Here is a 17652-nt window from a genome sequence, read left to right on the forward strand (position 1 = left end):
ATACAGGAAACTACTGTAAAACAGCTTCAGTCTCCACTTCCGTTACCTACCACACTTCCATTGCTTTCTGCAAGCATAGCATCCACAAAGACTGTGATAGCTAATCCTGTGCTGTATCTGAACAACCACATCCATGATATTCTTTACACTATAGTGCAGATGAAGTCACCGCCACATCCTAATGTTGAAGACGTCAAGGTAATGAAAAGCTTTCAGAAAATGCTAAATGATTTTTCTATAAAGTGGGGAGTGAGCATGCAAAAAATAAAATGTGGTGTTTTGAGTTAACTTTTCAACACTTACATTGTCACAGTACTGACCTTTTCCCTTAAGTCTGGTGAACTGCAAATGCTAGTTAACCACTTGCCGTCTGACATCTTTTTGAATCCAGTTAGTTTCCTAGTCCAACTGTTGTGAATGCTCACTAAAACACTTAATTCTCTGCCCTTAAACAACATGATCGTGTAAGTTAACTAATTATTATCATTTTGGTCAAATCCTGTAGGGAGATGAATGGAAGTAGAGATGAGAGACTGTAAGTTGTATTATAACCTTCTATTAATATAGATATTATAAACCTTACTCTAGTGTGAATTTCTTCAAGTGTACTGTTTTTTAAGGAATTGTGGTAAATTACTTTATCTGGCTCCATACTCAGGGGTGAATAAATTCTGTTCAGTTTCAGTAAGCAGAGGGAGAAAAAGTCCAAAAGTTTGAGACTATGACATTGTTAATTAGTAAGAAGTTAAATCATTATTTGGTACATTTATCAGTATTCATATCATTAAATTAATTGGAATTTCTGTTGACTAAATGAAAATAGGGAAAAATTAGGAAACTAAGTGGGTTGTCCCACTGCAAGGCAGTTAAGTTTCTAAAACTGTAACCAAACCTCATTTACATCTCATTTTCTGTCTTGTATCAGCTGACTGCTTTTCCATCCTGCATTATGCTACAGCAAGTTTCTTTTTTACTCTAAGAACTCATACTTCACACACATTTTTTTTAAAAGAAAAGTCATAAAGAAGAGCTGATGCCTCCTAGCTGCAAAACAACTATTAAGATAATTCATATCTTTAATCTAATGCCTAGTATTTGATTAAATGGAGAGATGGTAGGAAATTATAGAAATGAATGTAAAGTGGGTTTAAAGAAGTTTACATTTTAACAGTTTGGCAGTACCATTTTCTTCACACTGTGGATTTCATCGGACTCCAGAGAAATCCTTGCATTTCTTCTGTTTAAGAACTGCAGTGTTTCTATTGCATTGTGAGGCCATAACGGAGTTTTATTCTTGTTACTCTTGGAGACTTCTGAAAATCTTTTAGGCACGTAACTGAGGTAAAAAGAGATCATAGATAAAACATAGGTTACACAAACTTTTGTATCTTATGCATATTGAGCTACTACTACTGCATTGAACTGTGATGTCATGTAATATGGCTCCCAGTAACCATTCTGTCCAGTTCATTATCATGACAGGACCTACTTCATCACTCCCTCAGTATATGCATTTATTGTGGCAGTTCTATAGTAGAATAAAGTTTATTATCTTAACATACTATTAGAAGGATTAGGCTGCAATGAAATCATCTTGAACAGCTGTAATTTTCAAAGCAGTGTTTTGTAAACCTAAAGTAACATTCAGTTTCTATTTCCTTCTCTTGGTTTAAAACCAGGACATTCTTGTGTAACACATTTCCAGTGCTGTTTAAAAAGAGTTGTAGTTTACTCACCTTTTATATGTAACTTATGTATAGCTTATTGGCTCATTTTTATTTTAGGTGTACACACTTCATTCTTTAGCAGCTTCACTTTCTGCATCTATTTATCAAGCACTATGTGACAGCCACAGCTACAGGTAACAACAGAAGTTTTCTTACGGTCCTGCATTTGGAGTATAATTTGTGTATCCAAAAAAGAAAATTCTTCATGCACATGCCTAAAAAGGGCAGTAAATACCCATGTATGGATACTTGCCCAATTTACACATTGGTAGCTTTGATATACCAGATTAGTTTTATATAGATAAAAAAAATGAAATTACTTATATTTTTTTCAATAAATAGGTGTCACTGTCACTCAGAATGCTTCTGAAAAGTATCTGAATGCTGTTTTCCACAGCACAGTCATTGCTGAATAGGGGTGCAGGGGATACAACTGAGCCTAACTGAAGTCAGGTTTCATGCAGTTTATATTGCAAATTTGAACTGAACTGGAAGAGAATACCGTAAAAACAGTTTTAAAAATTCTTCAGGACAAATATATTACTAAATTTTTGAAAAAGCCTTTTTGATATCTGGAGCTATGCACATAACGTATTAAATTTGGCAATTCCACATGGAAATGTTTCAAGACTTAATAAAAAATATATCTTGTATACTGTGAAGTTATAAAATTCCTGACATAGTCCTACAGAATTTTAAATATTGCATTTTCTGATTAAACTGAGAAGCATGTGCATATACACTATACTTTATTACAAAAATTATTCTAAAATCTTTTCTCATCAGAAAAAAACTTAATTTGTGTTTAGCAGTCAAACAGAAGCAAATCAGTTTACAGGGATGGTTTATCAAGGACTGCTGCTGAGCGATCGACGTAGACTGAGGACAGAAAGCATTGAAGAGCACGCAACGCCAAACTCATCTCCTGCTCAGTGGCCTGGTGAGACAGAAATAAGGTTACTTCTAGCACTACCGGACCACCTCCGCATTTCAAAATTATTTAACTGCCCTGTAATATGATGGATGAAATGATGGATTAGTGTTTCTGATTTAGTTCTCAGATGAATAACCACCTTCAACTATTTCACATATCAAAACAAATGAAAAGAAACTTTCTATATGTCAAATAATGTTTGAAGAAAAGACTGTGATCTCTGCGATAAACTCAATAAGCTGATAACTTGCCATCCTAAGTTTTCCTCCAGTCTGCCTCACATCCTAGCAAAGTATTTCTGTTAGCTGTCCCTGAAGTACTGCCTTACATCTGTCTATGGGCACGCTGAACTGCTCAGAGTATTTGCAGAAAGGTACAACGTAGACACCCCAGACATAAGAAGGCTTTTAAAAATTTTAATCTTTATGATTTTAAGAAAAATATTAAGAGTATGTTTCATCTGAATAAAAGTATCGCATGGCTATTTGTAGTTGTTTAACATAAAACGTGAGTAGATTGAAACATTTTCTTTTTTTCTATTTGTACTCCTACTCATTTCATATAGAACTTTTCCTCCTTTCTCTTCGCAGGTGTGAGTTCACTTATAAATCTCTTAAGTTCAGCTCAGGATGAAGATCAACCAAAGTTAAACATCCTACTTTGTGAAGCTGTTATAGCTGTCTACCTGAGTCTCCTTATACATGCCCTTGCAACCAATTCGTGTAATGAATTGTTTCGACTAGCAGCCCATCCTTTGAACAGCCGAATGTGGGCTGCTGTGTTTGGTGGAGGAGTGAAACTTCTTGTAAAGCCTCGGAGGCAGTCAGAAAATATTCCAGGTACTTTGTTCTCTAAAGGTTGTACTAGTGATTTCTATATTATACATTTTAGAAACCTAGCAGGAGAGATTTCCTTCCTTCCTTCTAAAGACAAAATGCAAACAAGCAGAATTTAAGTATCTACTGGCAATAAAAATGTTATATTCATTAAAAAGCAGAAAAAAATGTTACTCTTGGTGTTGTCCTTTGTAATAGTACCGAGCACATTTTAAATTTGCCATAAAAGTTGCATAGTTATTACATTACTAATACTACTATTAGATGCTTACTTATAACACTTTCCAGGACTCTCAGTCATTATTTTTGAGTGAAATAACAGATGGTATAAATCAGTGTTAATACCTATCATTTTCTGTACATGAGAGATGAGTGTTATTGTTTAACAATTTCAGTAACTTGGAAACGGGGTTTCTGAAACTAATTTCCATTGCAAGATATAGTTTCAACTAGGATTTTTTGCAAGGACAGATGAGCACATTTTAATATACTGCATGAGGAAGGGCAAAAGTGAAGACTGAATTCAGGCTCTGGAGACAAAGGCAAATACAACCATTTATCATAGACTTCACAGTGCAACAATACTGAAAAATCACGTTTGGTTTTCAAAACAATGATAGGCTTGAAAGTTATGCAAAAATTAGATGTTCCATATCTGAAATATAAAACAAAACAGTAATAAGGCAACAACAGATATTTGCCATTCATGGAATAACTCATTTAAGGTAGTTATTTTCACAAGATGCTAATATTAATAACTTAGTGTCTTCATTTGAGTTGTATTTTGTTTTCCTTTAACCTACAAGCTGCTACAGCTTCTGATGTTTCAGAGGATGGTAATGAAGGTTTGTAACAACTTGCAGTGTAGATGAATGTTAGTAGTGGCTTTTTAAAAAAAAAAATAAAAGATTTTAAATATCTAGCTCCTTTGTAATAAAGTAAGTGTGATCTTCCAATATTCTCTGGCCAATAACAGTTTGACAAACAAATTCCACATTCCTATTTTAATAACTATTAAGACATTTTATATCATAACAATTGAAAATAGATTTTATTTATCAAAAAGCCTGTCTCTCTATTCAAATTTTCCTTGCTATCTTAACAGCTCCTTGGCTTATATTTTGAGTAACTATTGCTACTTGTGCAGTTTACAGCTCAGCAAAATTTTATATATTACTTTTGTTTCTCAACAAAACGTCTTACATTTTTTTGAGAAATTTTTCTGCTAAAAGCTTTTTACTTAAAAGCTACATCTCCTGAGAAGTTAATGCAGATAATAAAATGTATTACTCATTATGTATCCAATGTATAAATAACATAGTTATTGAATTTATTATAAGCAAACTTTTTATACAATTACACTTACTTTATTTTGGCTGACTTTGATTTCTGAATCAGTAGAAATTAGTACCAGTAAAATGTCTTTAGTTGCTTCAGTTGTAGCATACAACCATTTCTAAAGGTGCAATGTTAATACCAGCTTTTCACATTACCTGAATTTAGCACCACCTCTTCCATCAGAAGAAATGGATAAACATCGCCGGCGGTTTAATATGCGAATGCTGGTTCCAGGAAGACCAGTAAAAGACAGCAGTGTCCCACCACCCGTGCCTGCAGAAAGGCCCTCTTACAAAGAAAAGTTCATCCCTCCAGAACTCAGCATGTGGGACTACTTTATGGCAAAGGTAATTTAAAATGGAAAATGTAAATTACAGTTCATAAAAGCTTATTTCTTGTCTTATAAGTTTGAAAGGACAAGAATAACATGAAAATTTTGTGTGCTTTTCGTAGTAAGCTGCAGAATATTATCTTTATAATAAAAGATGAGCCTACAAGTCTGTTACTTAATTTTCAAAACTTGTCTCTTGCCAATAACAGAGATTAACACTTCTCCCCTTGCTAGTTGTTTGTTTTAGGGAAATTTACTTATAGGTTAAGTTATTGTCATTTAAACTATGAAAGTGAAAACTAAAATAAGAGTTAAATATGAACAGATCAGAAAATGACTTTTATAGCAGATTTTTATTTTGCATTGCAGCCATTTCTTCCTTTATCAGACAGTGGTGTTATATATGATTCTGATGAAAGCATTCACAGTGATGAGGAAGAGGATGATGCTTTCCTCTCTGATGTACAGATACAGGAACACAAAGATGCCAATTCTTACAGGTTAGCAGAAATTGCCACTATTTTAGAATAATTATTTTGTGTGCTTACCTTTGCTTCCAAATTAAAATGCAGGACCTCTGCACCATCCAGTTTCAGTCATATAGTTTTAGTACTATGGATAGATTTATCTGTGACAATGGGATTACAGAAGTGACAAATCCTCATCGCCATTAGAGTTCCACATTTACTTGCCTAAAAAAAAAAAAAAATCATTATTAGGAAGTCAAAGCTGTGTGATTTGCATTTTTTGGGGAGGGAAAAAAAAATTTGAAAAAAAATCCCCTATCTTCATTTTTAAGACACAAGGAACATGAGATACCACAATGCCAGCTCTACAACTGTATTTTAGACTACCGCTTCAAGTACCATCTTTAGTTTTGAATGAGGAGCAGATTATACAGAACACTTAAAGAGAAAATATTGCAAGATAAAATAAAATAAAGTGGATGACCTTAGCATTATAATAATGGAGAAAAATGATGACTCTTATGTGTTCTTCAAGTCTCTCATTAGTCCTTACAGCTATACTGTATAAGATTGGTAGCTTTAATATCTGTGAGACTCTTCCAGCATGAAAGAGTCTGCCATGAATGCCAAACTCAAGTAATGTCTTGCCTATAGTCATTGTGACTTTATGGAGAATTTCAGGAGGTGTTTCAGGGGTCTTGAACTTAATTGTCAGTCTTGCAGAGGCTCACACATGCACACTCTCTAATCTGGGGGAAGAGTACAATAATTTGGGATTAGTAAAAGAGAGAAGACGATACTATCTGTTAGAGCGAGGTGCCCTCAGAGGCACCCTTATGTTTCATAGTTGATATATAAGTAGCCTACCTCTTGTGTCTGGTAAACTTCAGTGAACCATCTACACTGTTTTTCTAATCTGTGTATTTGGTAAAAGGAAAGTAAAACATTCTGCAGACGTGTTAATGTTGTTCTGCCATGAACTAAATCTATTGTTTTTATACAGCTGGGCTCTCCTGCATCTGACAATGGTAAAATTAGTTCTGCACAATGTTAAGAACTTCTTTCCCATTGCTGGTCTGGAATTCACTGGTATGTTAAACTCTCCTCTAATTTTAGTTTTCTTTATAAGTGCCTTTTTGACTTTGCGTTTTCAATTTCATGTTTAAATGTAAATAATTTAAGTTATTTTGTACAATTGCCAGTAAGTAAAGACAAGATTTTTTTTTCTGGTTATATTATTTTGGTTATGTACACTAACCTAAATGATTTATTTTTTCTCTAAGCCTCCCTCTATTAATATTTATGTTTAGATCTGCCTGTAACATCACCATTGGGTATTGCTGTAATAAAAAATTTGGAACACTGGGAACAGATTCTTCAAGATAGAATGGACCAGTTTGAAGGCCCACCACCAAACTACATCAATACTTACCCCAGTGACCTTGGTGTAGGTGCAGGACCAGCTATTCTCCGCAATAAAGCAATGATTGAACCTGAAAACACACCATTCAAGTAGGTTTTTTTTTTTTCATTTAAAAAAAACAGTGTCTTTGATCATAGAAATACTAAAGCATATTTCCACCTAAACAGACCAATGAAAGTTGACTAGATTTTAGGTCTAGCCAGTGCTTTACAAAAACCATTTTCCTATGTCCCTTTCTTTGTTCTTGTGCGGCTGTCTCCTGCCGCAGCCTTTACTTATTCTGCTGCATTTTTCACAATGGCAGCAAGGAAGGAAAGCAAAAAGGAAAGAGGGGAGCTTGGAGGACTTAAAAGTTAAGACTACTGGCTGCTGCCGGGAAGACCCTATTCAACCACTTTTTAGTATTTTTCCAGTAGTAGCTGTCTCTCACCCTACCTCAGGAACAAAAGAAAAGAGTTACATAATACATACAGATGTCAGGAAGAGGGGAGAAAGTTCTAGTACAGTCCCTGTAAAGCAAATCCTCCAGTGTTTAGACCAGTGTTATGCTTGCAGGTATCTTTAAATGCAGATAGTGAACCATGTTTGCAACTCAAAACCAGCTTGCTTTTCTCAATATACTAAAAAAGAACTTAGGATTTTATTAAAATAGCCTTACAAACATGCCCTGCTTCTTTAGAAATATCTCCTCAAATCTGAGGCAATATTTTTTTTTTGGCTTATGTATGAGCTAAGTATTAGTGATTCTTTTGAATATTGAAATGCGAATATGTAAGGAAATTCTGTAGGGCCAGCATAATTTCAGCATGAAAGCAGTTTTAGTAGAGTGCAAATATAGATATAAATGCAAGTCAGCAGATTAAACTGTAGTACTTGGAAGTTAGTAACAAAATGTGTTTTTAAAAAAAAAATGCAAGAAAAAAGTATCTCTTAATATCTGCCTTGGAACGAATTAAAGCTTAAATTTTGGTTGTCTTTTTTTCCTTCAAATTGGAATTTCATCTGAAGTCATTCAGAGTCTTTCTTTAGTTCTTCCCCCCACCAATTCTAATTACATTAAGGCTTTTTCCCTTTCCCCCTCTCTCCCCACCAACCCACCCTTCTGTTTTATCCAGATCAAAGGATTATTCAGCTCTCCCAGCAAAAAGGCTCTGGCATTTTCTTGTGAAGCAAGAACTTCTTCAGGAGACTTTCATAAGATATATATTCACAAAGAAAAGAAAGCAAAGTGAGGTAAACAAAGGGCATTACTTTTTTTTAAAAGAAAGCTCAATTATAACTGTTCCTCAGCCTCTTTCGTATTTTTTTCTTTAAATTTTTTTATTGGCATTTCCATTTCCTTTCTTTGATTTAGCAGTGCTTGCTTTTTTTTTTTTTTTTAAATCAACATGACTGTCATGTTGTTTATTGAAATATCAACTGAACCAACTATTTTTAGACAAGACATATCTCACCTTACCTTTATGTATTTGAATACTGTCCTAATAAAGAAACAGAACATTTGCAATAATGGTAATAAGTAAATAAATTTGAATAATTATATAAATTTTTTTGTGTCATATTGAAAAAGATGTTTAAATGAGCTACTACTTTGTGTATATGTATATATGCATGAGTAATATATACATATAAAAGTAATATTATATAGCAATATATAATATGGGGCTTTACAAATTATACCAGTTACATCTGTAATGAGTTCTAACTGAAAATTTAAATGGACACCTAAGTACCATGGGAAAAATTATACCACTTAATATCTATAAGAATTCCTGTAAGTATGGAGTTTGTGTGTGTATTATTCCTCCATTTATTTACTATATCATACATTTTGTGTTCATCTAGGAGGCATTACATTTTAAGTGAGTTTGTTTAGATTCCTGTCTTAGTTTCTGTGCCTTTTATAAAAAGTTAAAAATACATTTGTCATCATTTACTGACAGAGTGGCCTTTAAAATCTAGTTTGGAATGTTTCATTCTTTTTTTATATTTGTTTGTGCATGTGTTTTGTGTTTGTGACTGTGTGATGTTATGTAGTCTGTAGAAGATCGTGTGGAGCAGGTCAAACAAAACTGCGTAGCAGAAGATCACAAAACCAAGGTAGTATCCCTTCTCCCAAACCTCTAGCACATTCTTAAAAGTTCTGTGGAACTGGCTTTTCTTTAATGTGACTAACAGAAGCTATATGTCCTGTGTAGTCTGTGTGGCAGGCATTTAATCAGTGAATTAACTTTGGATGTCCTGATAATTGGGATGAGTGAACACCTCGTAAATAAGTGTTGCACACACAACTTTGTGTTTCTTACACTCAAATAAAACTTCTGGTTTCTAGAACACCAAAGATTATGAGAAGCCTGAAGTTTAGCTTCCTAAACTATGCTGAGGCCACTGAACTTTTCTTGCATGAATTTGTATAGATTTTTGCAGTCTGAATGTACCACTACAAAATGGATTTTTGTGCTAATTGGAATGTATCATAAATGTTTTGTAGGTTGAAGCAGATCTCGGCTACCCTGGAGGAAAAGCAAAAATCATTCACAAAGAATCAGATATGATAATGGCATTTGCAGTTAATAAGGTAAGCCTCAAATACTACAGTGAGTGTAACAAAAAAAAAAAATTAATTATAGTTAGTATAAATTTTCTATTTGTGCTGCATAGGCAAACAGCAATGAAATTGTTTTGGCATCTACACATGATGTTCAAGAACTTGATATTTCAGCTCTACTGGCTGCTCAGTCATTTATATGGATTGGGGAAGAATATGATAGAGAGTCCAAAAGGTAAGGTTGTTTATTTCTGATTCTATGAAGAATACTGGTTTACTCTGAGGCTGCATCAACAATACCTACCTAAGCACAAGTGGATCAGACAACAATTACTCCTCTTCAGTAGGTTTCAGATTGCTTTACAACTGAGTGAGAGAAAGCAAAAGAACAATTAATGTCTTTGTTTTATACATGGAGAAACTAAGGTTTTGAGGAGTTTGAGTATTTGTGGCATGTCTGCACTGCACAGTGGAGTAAAATCCCACAGTGCATAAGCCAATAAGGGAGGTGCTACCTTAGAAACACTGCGGTTGGATCATTGCAGTGTTGAAGCTACTTGTGGTAGCTACCGCTGGTTATACAACCCAGCAGCCTCAGTTACTGTCTCCTCCATTATTGTGCTGAGTGAGCACTGGGAACATACCAGCTGCAGCAAGCACTCATCTGTACCACAGATGCATTGATCAGTAGTCCTGCAACAGCCTTTACAAGAGAGCTTATAGTCTTAACATCAGCCTACCACAGGTTAGGATCATCTGTTGAGGTTAAACACCAATAGCTTTGGAGTACATGGAAAGCTTTTGTACAATGTAAGTGCAGGAATTAGTGGTTTACAGTCTCATTATAATTACTTCCCTTGTCTACATAAGAGCCACATAAGGCTCTTGACAGTGAGATAAGCAAACAGCATTGGTGGCAAAGAAACACTGCTTTAAAGCAGAGCACTGCTGTTCTTTTACAGTTCTGATGACATTGACTTCCGTGGTTCTACCACAACATTGACTCAATCAACTGCACCATCTTTTGGAGTGAATCAGATACAACCATCTTCCTCTATGCCGTGGTTAGGCAGTGGCCAAACTAGCACTGGAGCTGGTGTGGTAAGTTGTGTGCAGTGCAGGTTTAGTTCTTTTGAGTGTATTATTTAGGAGAGAGATCTAGTGTGCATTAGTCACTACACTGTTTAATTCAGTGGTGTCATAAAAGGCCTGCAATGACCAAGACCTGGCCAAAGAGAAGGCCAAGCTAAGCATTTTCTTGTATATTGTGGCATAGAGCTATTGTTGCATGGAAAATAATGGGACAATCCGGTTTTTCTTTCTTACGGGAACTTTCAGATAGGGCCTGCGCTTTCTGGTGACACAACAAACCGAACAAGCCAACCCAAACCAGAACAATCCCTTACTTTAAATTCTTGCATTAGGACTAACATCAAAAGCACACACGTTAGCATGTGTGTAAGTTCTTTGTGTAATAGAAGATAGTATTAATACTATTTGAACTTGCTTGGCTAAACAAGGCTGTCATAAACAGACTTGAATTACTCTAATGCAACTAAACATAATGAGACACAAGTAAAGTTAGCTTAAGCTTTTTTTAACTGGGGGACACTCATCATGTAGTAGTATAAACAAAATTGAAGAGTCTTTCTGTCTTCTTTCTTAAATTATTTTAATTTCTGTTTGCTTTATATAAAGCTTATTAAAAGAAATCTGAATAACGTCAAGAGAATGGCTTCCCATCCAGTTCATCAATATTGTAAGTGAATCATACTTACTAGTACAGGGTAGATAATTTTCTATAAAATACTGTAGTTTTAATGAACATCTATCTTTTAATTTTAGATCTTACAGGAGCACAAGATGGTAGTGTTCGAATGTTTGAGTGGACAAGGCCACAGCAATTGGTATGCTTCCAGCAGGCTGGGAATGCCAGGGTTACGAGAATGTATTTCAATTCCCAGGGCAATAAGGTAAGTACGGGGAAAAAGAAAATCTTAAATGTTATAAGGAAACATTTGGTGGGGCTCTGACTTCTAAAGCAGTTTTAACTGGTGACACACAGAACTGTTAAGATGTCCTAGAATGATGACATAAGCAGTATCATATTAATTTTGGTTGCATATGGAAGCTTTGTGATACATGCTGACCCTTACTGTCTCTTCTGTCAGCTTCCCATTGCTATCCCATATCCCACGCCACATTTTCAGACTTTTTGTTCTCCCTGTTTTGAAATCTGTTTCCATGTGATAACATTTTTAAATTAAACATTTTTAAAAAAAAGCGAGCGAGCACTTACTTATTTTGTAGAAGCAAACTTGTATCAATCTAGGTGCAGGTCTTCAAGAAGTACTTCATACCTTGCATTCTGGCCCAAGTAAAGTTTTGACAGAATGCATTACATGAAAGCTATGCATATGACACAGCCTATTAATTGAAGACTGTGAGTATACTCCAGTACAGTGGAGAGCAGAAAGAGTGCAAGAGTCATACTCTTTGCCTGGAATTTACTCTGGGAGGTGTACGAGATGCAGAAAACAGAGTGGGCAAAGAAAGAAGTTTGGAGGAATACTCACCTCTTCAGTTTTTCATATTGCCCACTCTGTTATTTTAGCAGGTCTCATCCGTATTTTACTGACAAACTATTCAACTTCATTGTAGTTAAAAGCCATAAAATGTGAATTAAAGGACATGGGGCATGACAGTAAGATAGCTATAAAACACCTAAGGTCAACTTTTAGAAATAGCTGGAAATACATAGTAATCTGCCAGCATACCTCTTTTCAGATAGCATAAAATCTCCTTTAAGCATTTTTAAAATTAGTGTTTTGATTATGTTTTGAGATACTGCAATCTTAACAACACATGGGAATCAATTTTAAGTAAGAATTTAAGATATGCTAGTTGTCCCCACCGATTCACATGAAGGTCATTCAGGCAGGACTCATGAAACCTGACTAAAAGGAGAAAATATAGAAAGTAATTCTAACTATTTCTAAAAACATTTTGTAAAATACTTATAGAATATGCAGTATAGAATATACAGTATTAGTTGTGCATTTTGGTTAAATATAACTCAGTCATTTTACCATTCATGATGTAGTGCAGTCCTTCCATAATCGTTCCTACCATGCTTTTATGGCATGCTGTCATGTATCTTACTTTACCAGGCATTTTCAGCAGAGTTATGGAGTAATGATGCCTCTGTAAGATTTAGCATTTGACATTAGGACTTGAAAAATAAACTTTCACACTTAAAAAGCCTCCATTTCCAGGAAAGAGTTAGGAACGTAGGGGAGTATCAATCTTTGATCATTAAACAATCAGCACTGAACTCGTCTGGCTTCTGAACTACTATTTTATACCTGACAATCATTGTCATTGATGTTTAATGTGCAGGCAGTGGTTTGGGTGGGCTTTCTCCTCAAGTCAGCTGTTTACTGTCATGAAGTAAGCGCCTCATGACCAGTATGTTATGATAATAAATGCTGTTTGTTCATTGCAGTGTGGTGTTGCTGACGGTGAAGGATTTCTAAGTATTTGGCAAGTAAACCAAACCACCTCAAATCCTAAACCCTACCTGGTAAGTAAACGAGGAAAAGAAAGTCTTTGAGACTTCAGACAGACCAAGAGCATCAGTTTTTCACTGAGACAGTTTTGATTTTGCTACTTTTTAACTGGCTTACTTTATGAAAGCAATTGTAGAGTTTCAGTGATACATCTTTGGAAAATTGTACAATAGCCATAAGCTGCAATGTAATTACAAATAGTCCTTCAGCATTACCCTTGACTAAATTAAAAGTCAGAGCTGACAGTAATGACTTTACAACCCCAAGACTTAGTAAAAATACAGCCTTCACTCTTTTTTACTGCTTCTTAACAGTGCATGAAGACCACACTTAATTTGAAATTCAGCTTATAGTGTGAATTTGTTAATGTATTTTAGTATCTTTCTATTTTACACTGGATTTTTAATCCATTGCTCCATTCTCAGAGGTTTCAAACTGCATTGCCCATCAGGTTTTAAACCTTGTTTAAAAGGCTGCTTGTGTAAGTTACTGGTGACATCACACTGGCTCGTAACTGTTCATGCAGACTACAGCTAGTAAGATTGCATCTTTTTTGTTTGTTTTCAATAGAGTTGGCAGTGCCACAGTAAAACCACGAGTGACTTTGCATTTATAACCTCTTCAAGTCTAGTTGCTACATCGGGACAGTCCAATGATAACAGGTGTGTTTAAAGAAACACTGAGGAATTTCACAAAGCTACCTCTCTCCTCCGTTAACTTGCTTGCTCATGTGCGTTCACTTGTGACTGACATGTTAAGGCTCGGTGTTCTGAACTTGTAACAGATTGAGCTTGCCAGGAGGTTTCTTTGAACATCATTCCTTGAGTTGCTTGTTTCCCAAATTTAGTTTCTGTGAGGAGAGGTCAACAAGTAAACATTTTTTTCAAGGTGTGGTTCAGATGCAAGCTCTTTAATGTGATACTGTTACTGAAGAGAGAAATACAATCCGCAGAGGCAAAATATTTTTCTCTGAAAAGAACAACTTGTATAATTTCTTGATACAACCTCGGATTAGTACACTTCTTACAGGTAGAAAGTAGAGTTCCCTTAAAAGCACAAAAGAGCATAGAAAGAATTAAAGCTATTGCCCCTTTGCATGTTGTAATGGTTTGAAACCTGCTGCTCTCCAATAACTGCAGAGAGTCAAGGGCTCCTTGTTCAGTTATACCTTCTAGGCTTTGACATAAAATGTGAACACTTTCTGAGTCATGTCACCCCATGAATCCATTAGCAACAGGCCATAACAACAGGATGTTTTTTCCCCCTCAGAAATGTTTGCCTCTGGGATACTTTGGTTTCATCTGGTAACAATCTTATACATGGTAAGCACTGCAATAAAAATTAAACTTCTACTTATTGCCTAAGGAAATAGAGCCTGTGCATGCTTTTGGGGTGAGGGCAAAAATTTGTACTGGGGAACTGGTACTCTGTAGTCCCTAGCACGATGTTCATCTGCTCTGTACAGAAAAGTACGAAGAAAGAAGGTCATACACAAAGTTGGTCATGTGGCAGTGTTAATCAAGCCTGAAACATCTGAATACAGTCCTGAGGGAGGGGAAAAAAAACCCAGACACCAAACATGCTGATTAATTAAGGCTGCCTTATCAACTCTTGTGTATGTGCTGGATTTCACTTAAACTGGCACTGTATCTAGTACTCTGGTGAAGCACGGAGGACAAGACAACTGCAGGTCGTAGTACAAATAACTCTTGTCTACTGTCCTTGTCTTTTACCACTTGGACTGGATTCTTAAACAGCTGTTTGTGTCTGTTTGACAAGCTCAATAATTGCATCTTTATGTAAGAAACTACAGTGAAATTCTGTCATGTTGTGGTATGAAAGAAAAACACATACAAACCCAAATACAATATCCTGGGCTTTTGAAAGAGACAACTCAACCATCAGAAACATATGCAAGCAATTGCAATACTTGAATAAGCAATGGGTACATTTTGAGATTCATATTTTAAAACTGGCAGACTGCACAGTTCAGCCTGATTTTAAAGAAATAGGGTCAGGGCTGCTATGCAAAACAGGTTAAGAAACTACAATGTGATACAAAAGAAAACATGTTATGCAGTCTAATGCATTTTAGAATACAGGTGCATACCTGAATGTAAAAAATTGAGAAAATATTAAGTTTGCCATATTAAGTTAAATTAAATTCATAAGTTAAAAAATAGTATAGCTCAAATAAAAAAATAATAAAGTAAGTATTAATTAGCTCGTAGATATCTATTATTACATTCTAGGGTTTTTTTGAGCTGTGAAGATCTTAGGAGAGCAAAAAGATGACAGCTGGTATAAGATTACCCACATTAAGAAATGTATTTGTCAAATTAGAAAATGTTGATAATCGTTTATGGAAGAAATGGTTTTAGGACTGAAAGCTACTTAGTTTCAAATCTATTAAATTCTGACATCATTCTTCTTCAGCCTTCACTTGTCATGATCACGGTGCCACAGTACTTCAGTATGCACCTAAACATCAACTCCTAATTTCTGGAGGTAGGAAAGGCTGTATCTGCATTTTTGACATCAGACAGAGGCAAATCCTTTCTACCTTCCAAGCACACGAGTCGGCTGTGAAGGCCCTGGCGCTGGAGCCTTCCGAGGACTATTTTGTCACAGGCTCGGCGGAGGGTAACATGAAGGTAAGGTGTCGGAGCAGCTCGGTTGTGCAGGGCAGGGTGTAGCTGAAGAAGTGTATTGAGATGCCTTGGCCAGCGTGCTGTAAATAGCCAAATGAATCCAGTAACAAAACAAAAACGAGCCCAGAAAACCCAGCCTCACTTCTGGCCTACAGGATGCTTTGCCTTATGTGTATAATGTCAACTTAAATATACTAATATCTTTCCAAGGCAAGTAGGCTTTCTTCTCCACTAGAGAAGATTAAACAGCCTTTTTAAAGTTGTGGGGCTGAAATTTAAGTGGATAAAACAGAGTGCATGATTCTGAAATCTTAGCTTTATTTTTCTCTCTCAAAAATGTTCTGGTTTTGCCCTCTCTTTATAATATGGGAAGCACTGAGTAACTTCATTGTGTAAATTTCTGTAACACCAAGTTCTGGTTTTCCTTTTGATATTGTAGACCTAGACAGCTACTGGGGTGTCATAGTAGTAAGAAACAAAAATACAAAATAAAAATAATTTAAAAACCCTACCCACACCACGCTGTAACAGAAATAAGGGCTTATTTCCTGAATGCTGAAGGAAGGGAACACAAGAACAGGGTAAAGAGAAGGATAGTTTCTCTCCCTTCAGCTGGACCTCAAGCTGCGTAACAGGTGCTCTCTGTGCCTCTGCACGCTTCATGGCCCGGGCAGGATGCGGGCCCCTGCAGCTGTGCTGCCGCTCTGCAGCTTCCCCTCTGCAGCCTTCCTCAGCAGAGACGCATTTCCAGCTGCTGGCGAGCTGCTGGCAGGTGTCATCCTGGGCAAAAGTGCAGCCTGTTCATTTCTGCAGCCTTCTTGGGGGGAAGCTGGGAGGGGTGCTACCCATCAGGTACCACAGGGCGGCTTCACCCTGCCGGGCAACCAGCCCGTCCGCGTGAGGGTGGCCTGGCATTTCAGCAGGCGCCTCTCGAGACTCTTGGACTTGTTGTAGTTGTTGCTAATGGACAACAAAAAATACCATTTATTTGTGCTGAATAGCATCTAGAACTGCCAGAAACGTGAAACATCAGGGGAAATACACAAGTCCTAATTTTAATCTCCTTTTGTCATTTGTCATTCTTCTGATGCAGGTGTGGAGACTGACTGGCTATAATTTAACTCATTCATTTAAAAACGAACATGCTAAGCAGTCCATTTTCAGAAACATTGGTGCCGGTGTCACCCAGATTGAAACGGTGCAAGGCAATCGTATCTTCTCCTGTGGAGCGGATGGCACACTGAAGATGAGGGTTCTTCCCAATGCTTTCAATGTACCTTCAGGCATTTTTGACATTCTGTGATGCTATGTGAACTAATCCTGGTTTTATATAATGTCCCTTTAAGTAGCTAAAACCACAGTGATGTGCACTGTGGAAAGGAAACACTCCATTTCCTTTCAAAGCAGTTACTGCAGCATTAAGTATTACAGGGAAAAAGATTAAAAGAGGCATCTACAACAGGCATATCTTGAGTATGCTCATAAGGATCACGGGGGTGGAAATGCATGTACTGTATTGTAAAAGCAAAGACCTAAACCCAGTACAGTCAGTCATAAGTGGGGTTATTGCCCAGTAACCCACAGGCTGCATTTAGTAAGAGTACTGTCAAGATTCTGACAGCTACTGGTCACTTCACAAGCACTGTGGCTCCACAAGTCAGTGAGCATTTCTGATGTGATTCTGATAATTTTTATTCCAGTTTTTCCCACTAATTGAAGCATGTGTACAACTCATTGTAAAATAATTTTGTTTCTGTTAAGGGTACTCAGTGTATATGATTCTTGCAAGAAAGTGTAATGGATGCAAATGCCGTGGAACATGTGCAAT

At 36.3% G+C, this 17652-nt stretch overlaps 1 protein-coding gene across 3 annotated transcripts in view; it reads left to right on the forward strand.

Annotated features, from left to right (window-relative positions):
• DMXL2 (Dmx-like 2) overlaps nt 1–17652 on the forward strand; it is a 42800-nt gene extending 25148 nt beyond the window's left edge. For 2 of the 3 annotated variants that reach the window (XM_008942844.1, XM_008942845.1), the window contains 19 exons: nt 7–198; nt 1785–1861; nt 2540–2667; nt 3252–3500; nt 5001–5182; nt 5536–5666; nt 6637–6722; nt 6944–7145; nt 8172–8289; nt 9548–9634; nt 9718–9839; nt 10567–10705; nt 11303–11363; nt 11450–11577; nt 13110–13187; nt 13744–13835; nt 14443–14495; nt 15610–15827; nt 16918–17652. In XM_008942844.1, the coding sequence (XP_008941092.1) occupies nt 7–198; nt 1785–1861; nt 2540–2667; nt 3252–3500; nt 5001–5182; nt 5536–5666; nt 6637–6722; nt 6944–7145; nt 8172–8289; nt 9548–9634; nt 9718–9839; nt 10567–10705; nt 11303–11363; nt 11450–11577; nt 13110–13187; nt 13744–13835; nt 14443–14495; nt 15610–15827; nt 16918–17127 (2553 nt within the window). In that variant the 3' untranslated portion in view covers nt 17128–17652. Of the gene's footprint in view, nt 1–6; nt 199–1784; nt 1862–2536; nt 2668–3251; nt 3501–5000; nt 5183–5535; nt 5667–6636; nt 6723–6943; nt 7146–8171; nt 8290–9547; nt 9635–9717; nt 9840–10566; nt 10706–11302; nt 11364–11449; nt 11578–13109; nt 13188–13743; nt 13836–14442; nt 14496–15609; nt 15828–16917 lie in introns of all 3 variants that reach the window. The other variant, XM_008942842.1, reaches the window with a different exon arrangement.

This window comes from Merops nubicus, unplaced genomic scaffold, assembly GCF_000691845.1.
Source record: "Merops nubicus isolate BGI_N331 unplaced genomic scaffold, ASM69184v1 scaffold46856, whole genome shotgun sequence".
In the NCBI taxonomy this organism is placed as follows: domain Eukaryota; kingdom Metazoa; phylum Chordata; class Aves; order Coraciiformes; family Meropidae; genus Merops; species Merops nubicus.